This window comes from Taudactylus pleione, unplaced genomic scaffold (genome assembly GCF_031769625.1).
Source record: "Taudactylus pleione unplaced genomic scaffold, aTauple2 ptg000487l, whole genome shotgun sequence".
In the NCBI taxonomy this organism is placed as follows: domain Eukaryota; kingdom Metazoa; phylum Chordata; class Amphibia; order Anura; family Myobatrachidae; genus Taudactylus; species Taudactylus pleione.
In genome coordinates this window covers 7,032,256-7,053,313 of record NW_028284889.1, presented here as the reverse complement: position 1 = coordinate 7,053,313, position 21,058 = coordinate 7,032,256, and the positions used below count along the sequence as shown (strand labels likewise).

Here is a 21,058-nt window from a genome sequence, read left to right as displayed (position 1 = left end):
ACCCCTAACCCTCCCTCCTCGGTGCCTAAAACTAACCTCCCCCTCCCCGCACCCTAAACCTAACCCTCCCCCCCTAGTGCCTAACCCTAACCTTACCTTCGGAATGGCGGCACCAGGATTCTGACAGGTGTCGGGATTCCAGTGTTTGTATTCTAAGCGCCGGCATCCTGACCGTCGGGATATTGACTGCATCTCGTCTTAATTTCTCTGTAGGTATCATTAGCGTTGTGGAGCTTGGTGCACAGGCGATAATGCTGGAGCTGGCCACAGCTGCTTACATGGTAAGTCCTTTATATTGTCCTCAAAGCAGAAGGTGTTAGTAGGAGAAATCTATTGATTTTTATCAATGCAACATTGCTCTCTTGGTTTTCAGTATTGTGCATGCCAACTTTTTAGCAATGTGTCTGGGATCCATATAATTTACTAACCAGACACACAACCATTTGCACACACCTTTCAACAAAACATTCATGGAGAGCATTACATTGCAGTGACATTACTTGGGATTACCATTATGGATGGGTTCTAAGTGGGGGGGGGGGGGGGATTTCTGGTGTATTTGGGAACTTGTTTCCTTTACAAGTAATTATCTGTAAAACCTTTTAGTTGACTTCTGTAAAATGAGGCCCATATATATCTCATGTTTGCACCAACATATCTCGCGTTTGCGCCAAATTCCCTTTACAGTATGTGATCTAAAAAGTTATCAGGGTTTTTTGGACATCTAGCATAAATATGAAAATCATTATGGACGACCTCTGTTCTTGAAGTGGTTATTGAAATGAATGAATGTGCTGTTATTGAAAGCTTGTGAACTTTTTTGCCCACAGGTATCTGTTGGATTCAGTGTATCTGCAAGTGTGAGGATAGGAAATGCTTTAGGAGCTGGAGATGTGGAACAAGCCAAAACATCCTGTAAAGTTGCTGTTCTGTGCATAGGTATCAGTGAAATATATTATGTTGAACTGCAAGATTGCCTTGTATTCATAAGTAAATGTTGGTGCAGGATTTATTGTGTTTTGTTGCATTTTTTTTTATTATTTGTTATCCCTTACAATGGGACATTGCTAGGGGCCTCTTCCCTGGCAATCCCTCCAATTGTATTCAGTATTGTCGTGGCACTCACATCTGCTGATCACATTTGGAGCTGTACTGAGCATTTCGATATTGAGTAAAATTACTTTGTACATGTAATTTTTGTAAAGAATAAAAACTATGCAAAAGGCTTATTGTTTGCCATTGCGCATGGTCAGCATTTGCATTGCGAATACTTTTGTACAGAGGAAAAACTCGCAAAGTGAGTGACAGGTAGTCAGCATTTGGGAGAGGTGACGGGGGGTGGTTAGGCAAACACAGACGCGTCGGACCGTTTAAACGCTGTTTCATGGGCATGCAAAAATTAGCCATTGCAATCTCCTTTGCAGCATGAGATCTCTCTGCGTGTCAGGAGAGCTGCAGTATTTACTGCTGGTCAGACTTGACTTACATGCTCTGAGATTGCCCGATGTGCGTTCATGTTACCAATGTTTATTCTGTTGCACGTTGTCTGATAGATATGAGAAGGCAGCAGTGAGCGTCCATATGCTCGGCTATGCTAACATATTTTAGCAACTGCGATCCGTGAGAGATGCAGTTGCGATTGCGTTAGCGTAAATCTCTGAATCGGGCCCTAAGCTCATTCCTGGGTGGATTCAGTTTTTGAAACTTCCCTGCGCCCAAAATGTCTTCCTACTGGAGAGAAGCACTATATAGATAAACATTATTATTATTATAATTGTCAGTGCTTGCTATGGAAGAGGTAGCTGTGAATCTAAAAGGAAATGACCCTGGGGGAAGAACTGATCAGCCTGTGGCCCAACTGAAGCAAAACTCTGGCATTTGCACAAACCACATGCTCCTTCTTCACCCTGTCCCCAGGCAGAGGCAGCAGAGAAATATATTTTCTTTACATTTCTGTTTTAAACATACATAATGAGTTGCCACCAAAAGTGACAGGTTTTTGTTATATTTGCAGGCTGATAATATTGTATAGCTATGGAACTGCTCAGTGCAAGAATGTAATTTCATGAGGTCTATGTAGGGGATGTAGTTTAAATCCCGGCGTGCGGAATGCCGGCGCTCAGAATGCTGGCGCTGGAGTGCAGACACCGGTCAGAATCACGGCGCTGGCATCTCAACGGCAAGTAGTGGAGTTAGAGGGAGGGCTAGGGATTTAGGTTCTAGAGGGAGAGTTAGGCAATAGGGGGGAGGGTTAGGGTGTAGGCTGCGAGGATGGGGGCAGATTAGGTTTAGGCACTAGGGGGGAGGGATAGGTTTAGGGTGAGGGGAGGGAGGGGTAGGCTTAAGATACCTACCGACAGGTGTCTGTATCCTAACCCTGACGGGATGCCGGCGTCTGGATTCTGACTGCTGGGATCCCGAGTGCCGGCATCCCGTACCTAACCCTTTTGTAGGTACCATAGAAAATGTTTAGAGGGTTTAAAGTATCTTTAATATTCTTTTCTCATCCAGGTTTTCTGTTTCATAGGGTTTTGTGCTTTGTTGACTGGTACTTTACTGGCTGCGCTAAAAAACGTGATTGCCTATATTTTTACCGACGACAGGTTTGTACATTTGTATTGCTAAAGAGAAATTGTGACTTTTATGGCCTAATGGTAGGTTTAGTTTCCCCATCTGAGCATGGCCTCCTATATTAGCAGCAGTGCGTCTCTGCACGTAACTGCTCTTAGCGACACGCCTGCAACACTCCCATAAAACTGAACATTTCCATGTGTCTTTTTAGCCACCCCCAGTCACCGTCCTAGAATGCCCCTTACATTCCTGCTGCTGTGCATTCAAATCTGTACTGCACGTACCAAATTGGGGCGCATACAAAACACAGGGAAAAAACATTGTTTGCGTGAATACCGACTCAGAATCAGCCCCTTAGTGTGACTTATTTTTTTCAATTATCAGTTCCATAACAAAATAATAAAACTGTAACAAGAAATGCAAACACAAATACTGTAAATTGTTGATCTGGTACATTATGGTGACTAAATTATGAAAGAAAAAAAACAAAACTTCGCTTTAGAGGCGAAATACCTAAAATATATATTTTATATAAATATTAGCCTTGTCTCTCTCCACATGGCCATCACTTATGAACAGGACCAGAGCAATGCGCTCCCCAGTGTCCTGTGCCAGGCCAGCCACCAACCTGAGATGTCATGCAAGGGGGATGGGGCCGGCTCCAGAAAATGCGTGGAGGACTGCCCGGACCACACACTATAAGTTGTGTGGAGAGCTGTGCTACTGGCCGCAGGGTGCTATTCCAGCTATCCTGCTAGCCAGATGCAGCAGCAGTGCCGCCCCAAGTGCCGTGCCCACTCAGGGAGTCTGTACCAATTGCACACCCCACCCAACAGCCCTGATTATGAAGTGAAAATATTGACGCACAGTGTAAGATCATCTTTGGCCTAAATTTCTGCTTGTGTTCGGTGAGCAAGATGGCAGTGAATAGGAGCAGAACTTTGCACAGACTGGGTAGAGAAGATGAGTAGAATGAGGGTATCTCTTGCAAAGTTCAAAATATATGCACCAGTGCACCTAGATTTTTTTGGAACAGTGGAAAATGTAATTTAAATTTACAAAGTGTTAATTGAAATTAAACAAAATTGTGAAGGGTGTGGTATATTTTGTCGACATTCATCACGTCGACACTGATGAAATGCCTACATGTCAACAAAACGTTCCTGGAGGTCTAATGGTGACTTAGCTGGTCTGGCGGCATAATAATAGGTACTACCATGCTGAGACCTGTAATACAGCAGAAAAGATCCTTCTCTGTCTCCTCTCATGATTCCTCTTCTCCCCCACAGCCTCTTGCAGTGGGTGTTCCCCAAGGTTCTGTTCTTGGACCTCTCCTTTTCTCACTCTATACATCCTCACTAGGTGAACTAATCAGCTCTTTTGACCTCCAATATCATCTCTATGCTGATGATACTCAGATCTACCTTTCCTCCCCTGACCTCTCTCCCTCTCTCCTCACTCGTGTCTCCAACTGTCTCTCTGCCATTTCTTCCTGGATGTCCCAGCGATTTCTTAAACTTAATATGTCTAAGACTGAGCTTATCATCTTCCCTCCCCCCTACATAGCCACACTTCCCACCATTTCTTTATCAATTGATGGCACAACTATCTCCTCTAGCCCCAAAGTGCGCTGTCTTGGAGTTATTCTGGACTCCTCCCTCTCCTTCAAACCACATATCCAGAATCTCTCACAGTCCTGTCGCTTTCATCTTAAAAATATTTCCAAGATTAGACCCTTTCTCACCCAGGATGCCACTAAAACCCTCATACACTCACTGGTCATCTCCAGATTGGACTACTGTAAGTTTCTCCTATCTGGCCTCCCCAAATCCCTTCTCTCCAGTCTGTCCTCAATGCTGCTGCTCGGCTCATCTTCCTCTCAAAACGCTCTGCATCTGCCTCCCCTCTCCTACAAGCCCTCCACTGGCTCCCCTTCCCCTTTAGAATGCAATTTAAGGTTCTCACACTCACTTACAAAGCCCTCAGCCATTCCTCTCCTATTTACATCTCTGATCTCATCTCCCTTCACTCTCCTGTCCGCCCTCTTTGTTCAACAAATGCACGCCGCCTCTCATGCCAATTGATTACTTCCTCCCACTCCCGCCTACAAGATTTTGCCCACGCTGCTCCCCACCTTTGGAACTCTCTCCCGCTTCCCATCAGACTCTCCACCTCTCTACAATCCTTCAAACGTGCTCTCAAGACCCACTATTTCATCAAAGCCTTCCAGCTCTCATCTTAACTTGCTGCTACATACTCCTCTCTCCCTGCCTACCCCATCTGTTTCACCCCTGTCTGTCTGTCCCTCCCACTTAGAATGTAAGCTCCTATGAGCAGGGCCCTCTACCCTCTTGTGCATCTCCTTACTATACCATCATCTACTTCTTACTCTCTACCAGGGCACCTAACACTTGATTGCTTTGCATTGTTGCTTATTTGGGTGTTATGGTCGTGAATGTAGCAATGTATATTATCCATGTCCTGTAATGTATTGTACTGTACTGTAAGTCACTGTAAATCAATCTATTTGTTTATGTACTTTGTAAGGCGCTGCGGAACACCTGTGGCGCCATATAAATAGATGCACACTATAAGCCCTAAGAATTCTAATGATCAAAATATTTATAATAAACTCCAACAATTAACATGGTTTTTAAAGTAAAGGTGCCTACACACTAGACACACTCACAAATGATGCAATGTCGTCAGTGATTTCCCTTGAACTTTCCCCGGCACTCCAGGACACGATATGGTGCATAAAACTGTACAATCTGACCAACGATCTAACGATGTATCATGCGTTAACGATTTGCAAATGCACGATATATAATTTGCTAACCAAACACCTCACGATCATCATCTTGAAGATTTCAGCCCAAAATTAAATAATGGGCTGTACTATGAGACACGGATGCATGCACAGATCAGTGAGATCTGTGCATACATCTGTATATTAAAGAATGCATGTCAAGTGTAAAATAAAATAAAAAAACAACTTTGCATATTTTTAAGGTGTTCCTGATGAAGCAGGACCCTCATATTTAGTATTAACAGGTTTTTTTTTTTTTTTTTTTTTAATACAGATATGTCCTCACTAGTCTTTGCTGCAGTGGAGCCAAACAGCCCCTCTCAGCGCACCTGGTCCCGTGGGACTCTGCTAGCGCCTTGTATATTGTTTGTGTATTTTTTTGCTGAAAATATGTCTAAGTTGCAATACAATATGACTAGGACGCACTAGGGGACTGCGCTGAATAATTTGATCTGTGATACTTGTATATCTGTGTGCGACTGCGTCTCACAATCAGCATGCAAAATGCTATGATACAGCGGCCACAGGTTTTTTCCACAGTTCCATTCACACACTCTGGTGCAAACAGATATACAAGTGTCACATATTAAATTAATCAGCAGTGTCTACGGGTGCGTACTAGTCTCATTGCATTGCGACTCAAACGCATTTTCGCCCCACTCCAAAAAAATATGCTCAACGCTGGCAGAGTTGAATAGGACCTGGCGGCTCAATCACACCAGACATATCGCGCTGCATGGCGTATTGAGGCTAGATAAGCAAGGACACATCTGTAGTGCCTACATATTACCCAGCACTTTTAGGGAATATTTAATCAATCACATCAGTCTTGCCCCACTGGAGTGTAGAATCTGTATTCACTACCACATTATAGGGTTAACTTTATTAGAAGCCAATTAACCTACCATGTACAATGCATTTTTGCAGTGTGTGAGGAAACCTGAGCACCAAGAACAAACTCGCGCAACACGTAACCTCATACAAACTCCACATAGGACGCTGGTCTGAATTGAACCTATGACCCAGTGCTAGCCACCGGGTCACTATGCTATACTTTGCAGATGCTCCAAATTACTAAACATTTCAGCACCATTGGGGGTGGTTTAAGTCAGTCTTTTAAGTACATATCAGTCAATCTCAGAGCATTATTATGTCTAATAAAACCATATTTAAAAACTGCTAAATTAGGATTACTGAAGTAAATGCAGTTCTGAAGTCCCCTAATGTGCCTAAGTCTTACTAACATAATACATAAATGTACTGTAATAGAATAAATAAAGAAAGGTCTAGCAAGCCATTCTTTAGGAGGCCAAAAGTTAAGATTGGATAAGAGGGAGTTCATAATAGACAGGAGAGGTTTAGGCCATTTATGATGACTATTGTAGTGAAAGTGGATATAAAAAGTATAAGTATGCAGATATTCAAATTGAATTTGCAGCAAACATATTTAAATTTTCCCTAATAATGCTTAATTTAAAACTTCGACTTATCAAATGTATTGAGTACTAGCCTTTGTCCGCAGCTTCACTAATGTGGATGTCCGTTATTTGCTCAGTGGAACTAATTTTACAAAGACAGTAGTGGCATTTAATATTGTGATGTATATTTTATATTATAGACATTGATCACAAAATGTTTTTGTTAACAATATTTGTAGTTTTTCCTTCGGGGATTAACACAAAAAGATGCTTTTGGTGTCACAGTGCACCGGACACCAGCGATTACTTACCGGGTCCGGCAGCACTGGAACCTCCGTCGGCGGCGGGCGGAGAGTCTCCTAACTGATCAAGGGGTGGTTAGTTTAGGTGCGTTCCAATACACCCCAAAAAACAGTGTTACTTCCCAGTTTTCCATCGACATAACTCTGGTCGTGGGAAATTCTTCTGAAGTCATCAAGGCCTTCTTAGATTCAGGTGTCGATGGCAATTTCATTACGGCTAAGAAAGTTCAAGAGTTAGGGATTGCGAGTATGCCGCTGCAAAAACCCCTTTACATTATTGGAGTGGATGGGAATAAACTTCCTACGGCTACCATTCACTCACAGACGACAGAAGTTACCATGCAAATAGGTGCTCTTCATTGAGAATTGATAACGTTCTATATTCTCCCGTCAGCCGAGAGTCCGATCATGCTAGGTCTTCCCTGGCTCCGCAAGCATGCTCCTATTCTAGATTGTAAAGAACCTCAAATTCTGTCGTGGGGGTCTCAATGCCGTGGGTCCTATTTATCATCCGTTAAACCTCCACACCGTATCATTCAAAGTTCAGTCGTCTCTCCAGAAGACCAACTCCCAGTCCCATATCAATCCTTTAGAGACGTGTTCAGTAAAAAGGCCGCAGAGATTCTTCCTGCTCATCGGGAATGGGATTGTGCTATAGACTTACTACCTGGGAAAGTACCGCCCCATGGAAGAATTTTTCCCCTTTCGATTCCAGAGTCCCAGGCTGTAACTGAATACGTTATGGAAAATCTGGAGTGCGGCTTTATCAGGGTCTACATCACCTGCCGGAGCTGGTCTGTTCTTTAAGAAAAAGATGGAGGCTTGAGACCAAGTATCGACTACCTGGGTCTGAATGCAATCACCATTAAGGACCGGTACCCCCTACTGCTGATTTCTGAACTTTTTGACCAAATAAAAGGGGCAAAGATTTTCACTAAGCTGGATCTCCATGGGGCCTACAACCTAATCAGAATCCGGTCTGGGGACGAGTGGAAGGATGGCCTTTAATACTTGTGACAGCCACTACAAGTACTTAGTCATGCCCTTTGGATTAAGCAATGCCCCAGCTGTTTTCCAGAAGTACATGAATCATATCTTCCGGAACTTGTTGTATAAATATGTAGTGGTATACCTGGACGATATCCTAATATTTTCTGAGGATATAGCAAGTAATCGCCAACATGTTTGTGAGGTACTGTCACGGCTCCAGGTTAATCAGCTTTTCTGCAAACTGGAGAAATGCTCTTTTGAGCAAAACGAACTAACGTTCCTGGGGTACATCATTTCGGGGTCCTGCCTTCGAATGGGACCCAGAGAAGCTTGCCGCTGTTGTCAATTGGTCCCGTCCAGTTGGGTTGAAAGCAATACAACGTTTCCTGGGTTTTTGCAACTTCTACCGCCAGTTCATCAGGAATTACTCTTCCAGTGCTGCTCCCATCACTGCTCTTATAAGAAAGGGTCAGGACACTCGTGTGTGGTCAACTGAGGCAGAGGAAGCTTTCGTTCATTTGAAACAGCACTTCTTTCAGCTTCCATCCTGAGACAACCTAATTGTGACCAACCTTTATTTTTTTGGAGGTGGACGCTTCCACAGTCTGTGTTGGGGCAGATCTGTAGCAGAAAGATAAACAAAATAAGTGGTGCGCCTGTGGGTTCTTTTCCCGAAAGGTCACTTCAGAGAGGAACTATGCTGTTGGTGATAAAGCACTACTTGCCATTAAATTGGCTATACAAGAATGGCGATACTTGTTGGAAGGAGCTAAATTTCCGTTAACAGTATATACCAATCATAAGAATTTGACGTACCTCAGGACAGCTCACTGTCTAAATTGTCAGTCCACATGGTCTTTATTCTTCGATCGATTTAATCTAGTGATTACTTACCGGCCAGGTAATAAGAAAATCAAAGCCGACGCCCTGTCTCGAGCATTTAGTTCTGCTGAAATGGAAGAACTTAAGGGAAGACAAGGCCATTCTAAACCCTGCTTGTTTTGTAGCAGTCACCAATAGGGTCAGGATTCCTCTGGGGAAAACATTCATGACACCAGAACTCTGGTCTAAATTGCTTCTGTGGGCACATTCATCACGCTTCAGTGGGCATGCAGGAGTCAAAAAAAACCTTGGAGCTGATCCTCAGGAGGTACTGGTGGCCGTCGATACATCAGGATGTAAAGGACTTCGTGGCAGCTTGCCATATTTGTGCTAAGCACAAGGTTCCACAGCACTCTCCATCAGGTTCCCTATTGCCACTACCAGTGCCTGATGGTCCTTGGACTCACATTTCTATGAACTTTGACTGATCTGCCTCCATGTCAGGGGTTCAACACAATTCTGGTGGTGGTGGATAGATTCTCCAAAGCTGCTCACATTATTCCTTTAAGAGGTCTACATTCAGCACAAAAATTGTCAGAAGTGTTTATAAGAAAAATCTTTAAGTTCCTAAGGACATGGTTTTCGACCGAGGGGTGCAGTTTACCTCTAAGTTCTGGAGAACATTATGCATGTGCTTTGGCATCAACTTGAGCTTTTCTTTAGCCTGTCATCCCCAGAGTGATGGGCAAACCGAGCAAGTAAACCAGGAATTGGAAAAATTCATCCTTATGTATGTTTCTGCCAGTCAAGACGACTGGGTCTCTCTGCTACCTTGGGCTGAATTTGCCCACAATAATCTATACCATGAGGCATCGGAGCACTCTCCATTCTTCGTTCAGTAGTACGGTCTGCATCCAGTGTTACCGGAGTTACCAGGCCTTCAATATGTATCACTTCCAACCATACAGGGTACAGTGAATCGATTCTTTAGGATCTGGAAAATGGTTAAATGGAATTTACGCAAAACTTCTCCTTTTCCTATCTTCAAACAGCTTGTGCCTTGAAGAAGAGGTCCGGTGCTCGGTCCTGGTGATAAAGTTTGGTTGTCAACCAAACATCTGAGATTAAGAGTGCCAATAATGAAACTCACTCCCAGATTCATTGGTCCTTTTCAGATTTCACAAGTAATCAACCCACTAGCATATCGTTTGAAACTTCCAAATACTCTAAGAGTACCTGAATGTGTTTCATGCGTCTCTTCTGAAACCTTTGGTGCTTAATCGTTTCTCAACTCATTGCAGTTCTCCTCCTGCGATTCCGGTAGACCATCAGGAGGAATATGAAGTGAGACAAATTCTGAACTCTAGGGTTTCTAGAGGAGCTGTTCAGTTTTCGGTGGATGGGAAGGGGTATGGCCCCGAGGAACGCTGCTGGGTCAAGGCCTCAGATGTACATGCTCCTCAACTTCTTCAGAAGTTCCATCGGAAGTTTCCTGGCAAACCATTTGTGGGTATTCGGCGCCCACCCCTAAAGGAGGGGGTAATGTCACAGTGCATCGGACACCGGCGATTACTTAACTGGGCCGGCAGCACTGGAACCTCTGTCAGCGGCGGGCAGAGAGTCCCTGGTGCCTGCTGCCGTGACGTCAGCACCGTGTCCCCCTCACAAGTACAGGCGGCCGCGGCTCTCCTAGAAGTGCGTGCGCCGACCTGCAGGCGATATAAAGGGACAGGCATGCCAAACGTGAAGTCACGTTTGGTGCGAGATTTGGACTTCACCCTATAAGAGGGAGTCTCTGGTACCAGAGTATAGGCTCCATACCATACTCCAGCGTTCCAGTACTCACCTGTTATCCTAATCGTGATCTTGACCTTGGCCTGTTTGTGACTCCGATTTCGCCAGACCCCTTGTACTGCTCGTGATATCTGGTTCTGACCTCGGCTGCTCCCTGTGATCAGTCTACGTCTGCTCCCTGGTATTGTCTCATCTGTTTGGTATTGACCCGGCCTGTTGACTACGTATTCTGCTGCACTACATCCAGCACTCGCCAGCACCTGTGTAGGGGAACCTCACAGGTCCCTGGTACTGTCTCATCTGTTTGGTATTGACCCGGCCTGTTGACTACATATTCTGCTGCACTACATCCAGCACTCGCCAGCACCTGTGTGTCGGATGCAGCCAAGTCCATACCTTCTTGCAAGGGTCCCTGGTGAATACTGCTGGCACATTAGACTCCATGCCTCAGGCATAGTTCCAGCAAATTCCCTAAATACGGGCCGCATCCACAATCCGACTGAGAGTTTGTGACATTGGGGCTACTAACTTGTGAGCAAACCACTTAACCAGTAGTAACATAGAAATGTTGCAAGTAACATGAGCAACGACTCTCTGATATGTAGTATTTGTCTAGGTGCGCCATCTACTGAATTGTCATGTATACTGCAACTTCATGAGTCAAGATAAGATGCCTGATTAGTGCTTAAAATACAGTTGGATTTTCCTGTGAAATAGACCTTGAGAGTGTGTGTGTGTGTGTGTGTGTGTATGTGTGTATGTGTGTGTGTATATATATATATATATATATATATATATATATATTAATTGTAATAAGGGCACAGTCGTGCCCTTATATTAAGGCTGCATCTAAAAAACTGCAATTCTCCCATAGAGAATTTTGGAGGGGGGGGGGGGGTGGGCATGGGGTTTAATGGGCTACACCTCAAAAGCTATTGGAGGTACAGAGTCAAAATTTTTCACTCACGGGTAGAACTGTAGCTTCGGTGCTGCATGCCAAATTTCAGGGCATAAACATAAATTAGGATTTGGGAGTAATCTAAAGTTCAAACTGTCAGTTTTTTCTGACATTCTCAATTAGGACCACTTTTCTGCTGTTCTATATGGGGGATTTTTGGGAAGGCATAACTCAGTGTAGGGGGCGAATTTAGACTTGGGGTTTGTTTTATTAGGTAGCTATTGTCCTTGGGTACATGCTTCAGAAAGTTACACTTTTTAAACTATTACCTCAAGAATGTGCCATTGAATAGATAGGAAACTTGTTGCGCAGCCTCAGTAGGAGCCTCCAGCAGGTGTACTCACTGTGGCTTCACCAAGATGGCCATCGTTTGCGGGCATTAGCGGTGGTGGGCTCGGGGAAAGGAAGCGGGTGTTGGCTGCAGCGGGACCCGGGGGAAAAGTGCGGGGGGTTAGCGGGCGTTAGCTGCGGCCGGGTCCCGGGACGGCAGCGGGCCTTACCGGCGGTAGTGCGGGCGGCGGTGGTGCAGGCGATAGGACACGGGGGAGGTAGTAGCACACAGATGCAGGCTCGGATATGAAAGATCCGTGATACCTGCTTCTGTGTTAAAAATTCCAATTTGAAAATTTTTTTTTTATAAAAAATGGCTTGGCCCCGCCCCCAAAAAACAACCAGCATCGGGCTTTAGAGACCCAGCACTGGTTGTGCTAAATACAGGGGACAAACTACGCAGGGTCCCCAGTATTAAGCACAACCAGCACCGGGCTCTGAGCCAGTCCTGGTTCTGGAAATACAGGGGGACAAAATGCATAGGGTACCTCCTGTATTTACCAGAACCAGCACCGGACCCTTTCTAGCGGTGGGGTTATGCCACAGCCAGGGGAGCCCTTTCACCGGGCCCACCAGCAGCAGCATCACCCCTGACTGCTAGTCTGCCCAGGCCGGGGATCCCTGGGGAGTTGGGGACCCCCCAATAAAGGGGTGCCCCCTCTCAAGGGCACCCCAGGCCCAGGCTGATAGCCCAGGGCTCTCCCCGGCACCACTGGCCTGCCGGGTTGATTATGTAAGGTGTGTTGCAAAGAAAGAATTAAAATATTGTCTTTTGATGTGGAACTACAGTTCCCAGCACGCCTCTCCCGCATGCTGGTACTTAGAGAACCACAAGTATCAGCATGCGGGGCATTAGGGCCTGCTGGTACCTGTAGTTCCACAGCAGCAGCAATTTCTACTTCAGGGTCCATAGGGTATCCACAGGATTTTCATTGGGTATAGGCAATGGCGGTAGTCATCGGGCACCACAGAGTAAAATTTTCAGCCTCCCAGTATGCACCAGGGCCCCCTCCCCTATACCCCGGCCCCGAGCCCAGGCACATCAGTTTCGTAGGTGCCCGGCCAGGAGTCGGTTCACCTCTGCAGAGGGGGGGGGGTGTTACAGCCCCTGAAGATTTTCTTCAAGGCAGCTTTGGCTGCACATCGAGCAGTACAGCATGGACAGTTTGTACAGACATCCATGCTGTTGCTCCTTCACCCCGCCGGACCAGAATGCCGGCACCGATCCAGGGATGCTGGTGGGGGTTTGGGGTCAAGGCTAGCGGTGACCCCGGACCACCCGGACTGTGGCCGGATCGAAGAGGACAAGGTAAGCGGTGGGTCCCACGGAGGGTACCCGCCAGAGATAACACGGTCCTGAGTTCCCAGGCAGGGGGCTCCCTGGGGACTGGCTGCGAGTGAAACCAGGTATTAACCTGCGCTTTCACAAGCCCCTGGGACAGCGGGCTGCGGCAGAGCGGAAATGCTCCAGCATCCCAGGGGTTAAATGCATGCCAGGGGAGCGCGCAATCCCTGTCTCACAGCCGGCGCCTCCCCTGCTGCAAAGTGCCTCTCCACAGCGGTTTGGCGGGCTGTGTCAGCGCTCCTCCCCGGGCCCGCCTCCTCTTTGCTTCTCGGCTGCATTTTTCTTTCAGGAGGTGACAAACGCTGCTGGACGCTGATACTGGTGGCAACGCGGTCCGGGTCCCCCGCATACCTCTCCTCCGATCATAAGGTCAGAGTATGCAGCACTGTTTCCTACCAGGCTCTGTGTCTGTGTAGTTGATCATAGTGCTGGTAGTGCAGGGATTAATTTTTCTGCATTGTATGTGACTTAATGCTAGCGCTGTCTGCCTGTACTTTCATTTCTGACTGTCAGCCATTTTACTGTCCCTGCTCTTTCTCTGCTAAAAAGCCCTTGTGGTGCTGCAGGGCGTTTATTGCCTCACAGTAAAATGTATTTTCTGTGTGGGGAGTCACATACACTCCTTTAACTAACTCATCATGTCTGAGAGTGATTTTCCCCTTCAGCTAAAGTGTACCAAATGTGATGTACCATTTGCGGAGGGAGATGGGAATACTGAGGGATTGTGTAGGGCATGTTATGTAATATCACGCCCCATCTCAGTGCCTGTGCAGGAACCGCCCTGGGCTTGTTTTGCTAAAGCACTTACAACCCTTGTGGGCCAGTTGGTGCCGCCCCCTGCTTTCCTCCAAATGGGGTTAACGCAGCAGTCGGTGGTCTCATCACCCATGCAGGGGTTCGCAAGGCACCCCAGTGTCTCCCGCTTTCGCCCCCCAGGTCTCGCAGGAGCCTGTGTGGATGAGCTTATTTGTCCAATACGTTGCAACACCTAACGGACCTATTGCAGGGGGAGCCCTCTTTACGGCCACCTAAGCGGTCTTAAGTCTCTCAGACGCCTCAGTCTGATGATTCGGACCAAGAGCCCCTTCGTACTAAGGAGGCAGAGTCCTCGTCTAAAGTACATATACCTGGCCTTATACGGGCAGTCCGTACAGCCTTGGTTATTGAGGATGAGGATCCCCCCGTGGCCAAATCCAAATATGCCGCCTTTAAGGATATTAATGGTGATGCCACTGTTTCTCCTCTATCTGGTCAGTTAGCGGATCATTTAGAGGAGGCGTGGAAAAATCCGGGTAAGCGGTACCAGCCTCAAAAATGTTTGGCATTTGCATACCCCTTTGCGGATAATTATTTCTCAAAATGGGAAACGCCTCCACAGGTAGATTGTCATGTCACATGTCTAGTGAGGAGTGCAACATTGCCCATGTCCTCCCTAAAGGATGTTACGGATCGCAAGGTAGAAATATGCATTAAATCCATTTATTCCCTTGCTGGAGAGGCGTCCAGACCGGCTATGGCCGTGTGCTGGTTGGCCAGAGCCATGGAGCGCTGGGCTGATAGCTTGGAGGCGTCTCTGGACACTGACTCGTTGCCTGAGCAGGCGGAGTTAGTGGGCAATCTCAGAGACTCTACCACGTACATTAATGAGGCAGCCTTGGATACAAGTCTCCTCTCTTCCAGAATCTCCTCCGCAGCAGTGGCGGCTTGTCGCACCTTATGGTTGCGCTCTTGGGCAGCGGATGCAGATTCCAAAAAGGGATTGGAATGCTTTGCATAGGTTCTGTATGGCCCTGATCTGGACAAAATTGTGGCCACTCTGGCAGCAGCTAAATCTGTGAGTCTGCCATCGGCTACAGTCCCATCAGGGTCGGGTTCTTCGTCCTTTCGGCCCTATAGGGCTCAGGGTAAGTCCAAAGTGCAGTCCTTTCCTAGACAGTCAGGGGCCAAGAAATCTGCCAAGCCAAAGAAGCATGCTTGGAGTACAAGACTTCCTACTCCCAAGTCGGACGATAAGCCTTCAGCCTGATGGGACGGGCCTCTCCTTGGGGGACCCCAAAGTGGGAGACCGGCTTCTTCAGTTTGCCCAGTGCTGGTGTCTCACCACCACGGACACTTGGGTACGAGAAGTGGTCTCTCAGGGGTACGCCCTCTCCTTCCGGCGGAGGCCTCCCAGCCAGTTTTTCACCACAGGCCTTCAGTCAGATCTGGACAAGGCTCTGGAAGGTGATCGACTCTATGCTCCAGGCTGGAATTATAGTGCCGGTTCCGTTGTCCCAGAGGGGATTGGGGCATTACTCTAATCTCTTTCTGGTACAGAAACCCAATGGGTCTCACAGCCCATCCTCAGCCTCAAATCCCTCAAAAAATTCTTGAGGGTTCCTTGGTTCAGGATGGAGACCTTGCGTTCCATCATTTTGGCGATGGAGCCTGGGGATTTTATGGTGTCACTAGATATTCAGGATGCCTTCCTGCATAACCCATTATCTCAGCACACCAGCGTTTCCTCAAGTTTGCGGTAGTCAACCAACACTTCCAATTTCAGACACTGCCCTTTGGTCTGGCCACGGCGCCTCGAGTGTTTACCAAAGTCATGGCAGTTATGGTAGCCCACCTATGGATGCAGGGGGTCCACTTGTTACCTTATCTGGATGACCTCCTGTTGTTGGCAGGGTCTCCTGAGATACTTCAGTACCATCTGCAACTGACAGTCTCTGTGTTGCAGGCTCACGGCTGGCTGAAAAAACTGGAAGAAGTCCTCCCTGGTTCCCTCACAGAGGATGATCCATCTCGGAGCACTGTTGGACTCCCAACATCTGAGGATCTTTGTGATGGAGGCAAAGATCTCAGCATTACAGGCAAAAAGTGCACTGTTGACTGCAGAGTCGCCGGGTGTCTATTCACTTGGCGATGAGCTTACTGGGATCCATGGTGTCGATGTTTGACATGGTGGAATATGCCCAGTTTCACTCCAGACCTCTGCAGAAGTGATCCTCTCCAGATGGAATTGGTTGCCCCATTGGACAAAGACACAGACAATGGTGCTGTCACCAGAGGTACATCTGTCTCTGGCCTGGTGGCTGCAGACTGCTCACCTGAACAGGGGGCGCCCGTTTTGGATTGCAGACTGGGTCCTTCTGACGACGGATGCCAGTCTGCGAGGCTGGGTAGCAGTAACAGGTCTACACTTCTTCCAGGGAAGGTGGATGCCAGCAGAATCTGCTCTTCCAATAAACATCTTGGAACTTCGGGCAGTATTCAAAGCTCTCCAGCAAGCAAGACATGTCCTGCACGGAAAACCCATGCAGGTGCAGTCAGACAACACCACCACGGTGGCTTACATAAACCGCCAAGGAGGGACCCGCAGTCAGGCGGCCCTGACAGAGGTGTCCCACATTCTAGCGTGGGTGGAAGGCAATCTCCCTGCCATCTCGGCAGTGTTCATACCAGGAGTCCCCTACTGGGAAGCAGACTTTCTCAACCATCAAGACGTGCATCCAGGAGAGTGGACTCTTCACCAGGAGGTGTTTCAGCTACTGGTGAACAAGTGGGGCCTTCCAGAGATAGACCTCATGGCCTCCTGACAAAACAACAAACTGCCTGTGTACGGGTCAAGGACAAGAAATGCAGAGGCACTTCTGGTGGACGCACTGTCGGTCAGGTGGACCTTCCAGTTTGCGTACCTCTTCCCTCCGTTCTCCCTTCTTCCTCGAGTGATTCGCAAAGTAGTGTCGTCCTAGAGGCTATGATCCTCAGGTCTTTAGGATATCCAGGGTGTTGGCTTTCCTACAGGCAGGCTTAGATCATGGTCTTCGCTTTGCTTCCTTGAAGGTGCAGGTTTCTGCCCTGTCTGTCTGTATGGTTTCAGCGTAGGATTGCTTCACTTCCTGATGTCCGCACTTTTATGCAAGGTGTACTTCGCATTCAGCCTCCCATTGTTCCACCAGTGGCTCCTTGGGATTTCGCTGTGGTCTTGAGGGCTCTCCAGGGACCGCCATTTGAAATACTGGGCTCAGTGGATTTAAAATGGCTTACAGCTAAGACTGTGTTTCTTCTGGCCATTGCTTCGACCAGAAGGGTGTCAGATTTGGGAGCTTTGTCATGTCGTCCTCCCTTTTCTGATTTTTCATTTAGATAGGGCGGTGCTTCGCACTCGCCCTGGGTTTTTACCTAAGGTGGTATCTAGTTTCCACATCAATGAGGAAATCATAGTGCCGGCCTTTAATACCCCAGACCTATCTGCTGGTGAGGCCTCTTTGGATGTGGTATGGGCTTTAAGAATTTATGTTGACCGTACCAGTTCATTTCAGAAATCGGATTTTTTGTCCTCTATGGTTTCCATAAAAAGGGTTGGCCTGCCACTAAGCAAACTTTGGCAGGTTGGATTCGCATGGCGATTTCTGAGGCCTATATTCATGAGTCCTTCCTGTTCCATTCTCTCTCAAAGCTCATTCCACTCGGCCTGTGGGTCCTTCATGGGCAGCTCGCCGTGGCGCTTCTACAGTTCAACTTTGCAAGGCAGCCACGTGGTCTTCTGTCCATACCTTTTGTGAGGTATTACGCATTCGATACCTTCGCCTCTCAAGATGCTTCCTTCTGGTGGCGGATTCTCCTTCCAGCACATGAGCGTCCCCACCCTTAAAGGATACTGCTTTGGGACATCCCCAAGGTATACTGTGGATACCCTATGGACACTGAAGTAGAAAATATGAGATATGGTAAGAACTTACCCTTTTTATCTCTCTTTATACGAAGTCCATAGGGTTCCACAGGACTCCCGCCCTGTCACACCTGTACTGCAGATGGGCTTTGCTCTGGTCACCGGTTTTTCCGTCTACTTCTGGTGAGAATGTGATTTCTTGTGTGTTCCAGACTTTCTTCTTTCTCTTTGTTCTCCGCCTCTGGCCTATGGCTTGCTACGTAACTAATGTGCCTGGGCTCGGGGGCGGGGTATAGGAGAGGGCATCCTGGGAGGCTGAAAATTTTACTCTGTGGTGCCTATACCCAAAGTATCCTGTGGAACCCTATGGACTTCGTAGAAATAGAGATACCAAAAGGTAAGTTCTTGACATACCTCGTATTATTAAAAAAACACACAACATACACACCATAGCAAAGTAAAATTTTATTAAAACATACATGCACACACACACATGTACTCACACTATCTCACATACTCACCTAGTATCCCTGAAGCCAATCTGTCCTCTTCTCCAGTAGTTAATCCAATGGAGTACCTATAATAAAAAATTCCATACTCACCTACTCCTATGCATGGATCTGTCCTCTTTGTTCCAAAGTAGGCAATCCAGGGTCTTGGCAAAAAAAAACGCAATTTTGCGAGCCCTCGAACATTAGTAGTGTTCTCTAAGAACACTACTACCCGAATGACAGCTCTGCCATGGGATTTCAGTACAGAAAGCCTCTCAGCCAATGAGCAGTTCTCACCATTGACTTCAAAGGTGATAACCGAGCGTGCCCTTTTTAAAAAAAATGGCGCCTCGTGCCATTTTTGAAATTCAAAGATGGCCGCGGCAAGCCAGTCACGGCTTGCGGCGTCATCGCCCCCACGGCTGGCTTATATAAAACCAGCGCGAGGCGCCGTCCACTCAGTCCGTCGACCGGGTAGCTGGAGAGAAGACCAGCTGAAGCATGAATACGCTGCGGAAGCCCTGGTTGGGCAGCGGCCATGCAAAAGACCTTAAAGGCCGCCGCCCTCCAGGTGAGGACGCCGTGGAAGTCCTGGGGGAAGCGGTAGCCATGTAAAAGAGCTTAAATGCTGCGGTCCCCCAGGTGAAGGTGCGGAAAAATAAAATATTAAAATAAAACACAGTTTGTTTTAACATTTAATTTCTTTTGCAGGGGTACTATAGGTACCAGCGGGCGCTGACTGCCCCGCCTGCTAGTACCTGTGGTTCTCCAAGTTGCAGGGAAGCCTCCTGGGACCTGTAGTACTACTACAAAAGACAATATATTTTCATATGCACCACACTACACAACCCGGCACCCACCACCCAGGGGTGCTGTGGATAGCCCCGGGCTATCAGCCTGGGTCTGGGGTGCCCTGGACAGGGGGGACCCCAACTCCCCAGGGATCCCCGGCCTGGGCTGACTAGCAGTCAAGGATGATGCTTCGGCTGGGGGGCCCGGTGAAAGGGCTCCCCTGGCTGTGGCATCACCACCCTGCTAGAAAGGGTCCAGTGCTGGTTCTGGTAAATACAAGGGACCTTACGCATTTTTTTTCCCCTTTATTGCCAGAACCAGGACCGACTCAGATCCCAGTGCTGGTTTCGCTGAATACGGAGGACCTTTAAGTCATTTGTCCCCCGTATTTTGGCAACCAGGTCTGGTTCCGAAAAGCCTGGTGCTGATTGTGCTTAATACGGGGGACCTCTACGTCGTTTGTCCCCTGTATTTAGCACAACCAGTACTGGGTCTTCAAAGCCCGATGCTGGTTATTCCTTGGGGGTTGGGGGCCACGTGTTTTTTTTTTTTTTACACGGATTTTTTTAAACAAAAAAGCATAGATGGTCTCACTGATCCTGGCCGTGTTTCTGTGTTTATACACAGATGCAGGTATCACGGATCTTTCAGATCCGAGCTTGCATCTGTCTGCTGCTACCTCCCCCGGGTCCTTCCGCCTTCACCACCACCGTCGCTAACGCCCCCGGGTCCCGGCCGCAGCTAACGCCTGCTGGCCCCCTCGGGTCCCGGCTGTAGCTTACGGCTGCTTGCTTCCCCCGAGCCCACTACTACTACCACCCGCACTGACCTGCCACCTTGGTGCACCCAAGTGAAGCCACAGTAAGTACACCTGATGGACGCTCCTACTGAGGCTGCGCATTAAGTTGAAACTTCCTATCTCTATAATGGCGGATTCGTGAGGTAATAGTTTAAAAACTGTAACTTTCTCAATTACCTAAACCCCAAAAGCACCTACCGTTTAACAATAGCTACCTAATAAAACAAACCCCAAGTCTAAATTCACCCCCTACTCTGAGTTATGCCTTCCTAAAAATCCCCCATAGAGAACAGCAGAAAAGTGGTCCTAATTGAGTGTCAGAAAAATATTAAATTTAGATTACTCCCAAGTACTAATTTTTTATGTTTTTGCCCTGAAATTTGGCATGCAGCATAGAGCAACAGTTCTACCAGCCCATGCCAAATTTCAGCTCCATACCTCCAATAGCTTTTGAAGTGTAGCCCCTTAAACACCATGACCCCCTCGGGATTTCTCTATGGGAAAATGAAAACATTTTTTAGGGGGCCCCTACGTCGTTTGTCCACTTTATTCTGTTAACCAGGACCGGCTCTGATTAGCCTGGTGCCAGTTGTGCTTTATACAGGGAACCCCTACGTCATTTGTCCCCTGTGTTTTCCACAACCAGCACTGGGGCTCCAAAGCTCGATGCTGGTTGTGCTGTGGGGGCACGTCACTTTTTTTTTTTTTATATTACACATTAATTTTTTTAAACAATGCATAGATGGATCTCACTGTTACATCCATGCATCTGTGTCTTATTGATTTGATTTTCTCAAGTGCAGTCCCTCTGTCGCCCGCTGATGCTTCTGTGCACGGCCCTGTTGCTGCCACTGCTCCACACCCCCGCTGCTACGACTGCCCACACACCTGCAGCCTGCCCCCACAGCTGTCTCTCCCTCTGCACCCTTTAAACACCTCCTGTGTGCTGTCTGCTCCTCCACCGGTGTTACTGTATCTAT

The 21,058-nt window shown here is 47.5% G+C and overlaps 1 protein-coding gene across 2 annotated transcripts in view; it reads left to right on the top strand.

Moving 5' to 3' along the window:
• LOC148502684 (multidrug and toxin extrusion protein 2-like) overlaps positions 1–21,058 on the top strand; it is a 73,375-nt gene that overhangs the window by 21,345 nt on the left and 30,972 nt on the right. For both annotated transcript variants that reach the window (XM_088449506.1, XM_088449505.1), the window contains 3 exons: positions 214–281; positions 831–939; positions 2,528–2,603. In XM_088449506.1, coding sequence (XP_088305632.1) covers positions 214–281; positions 831–939; positions 2,528–2,603 — 253 coding nt within the window. The remainder of the gene's footprint in view (positions 1–213; positions 282–830; positions 940–2,527; positions 2,604–21,058) is intronic.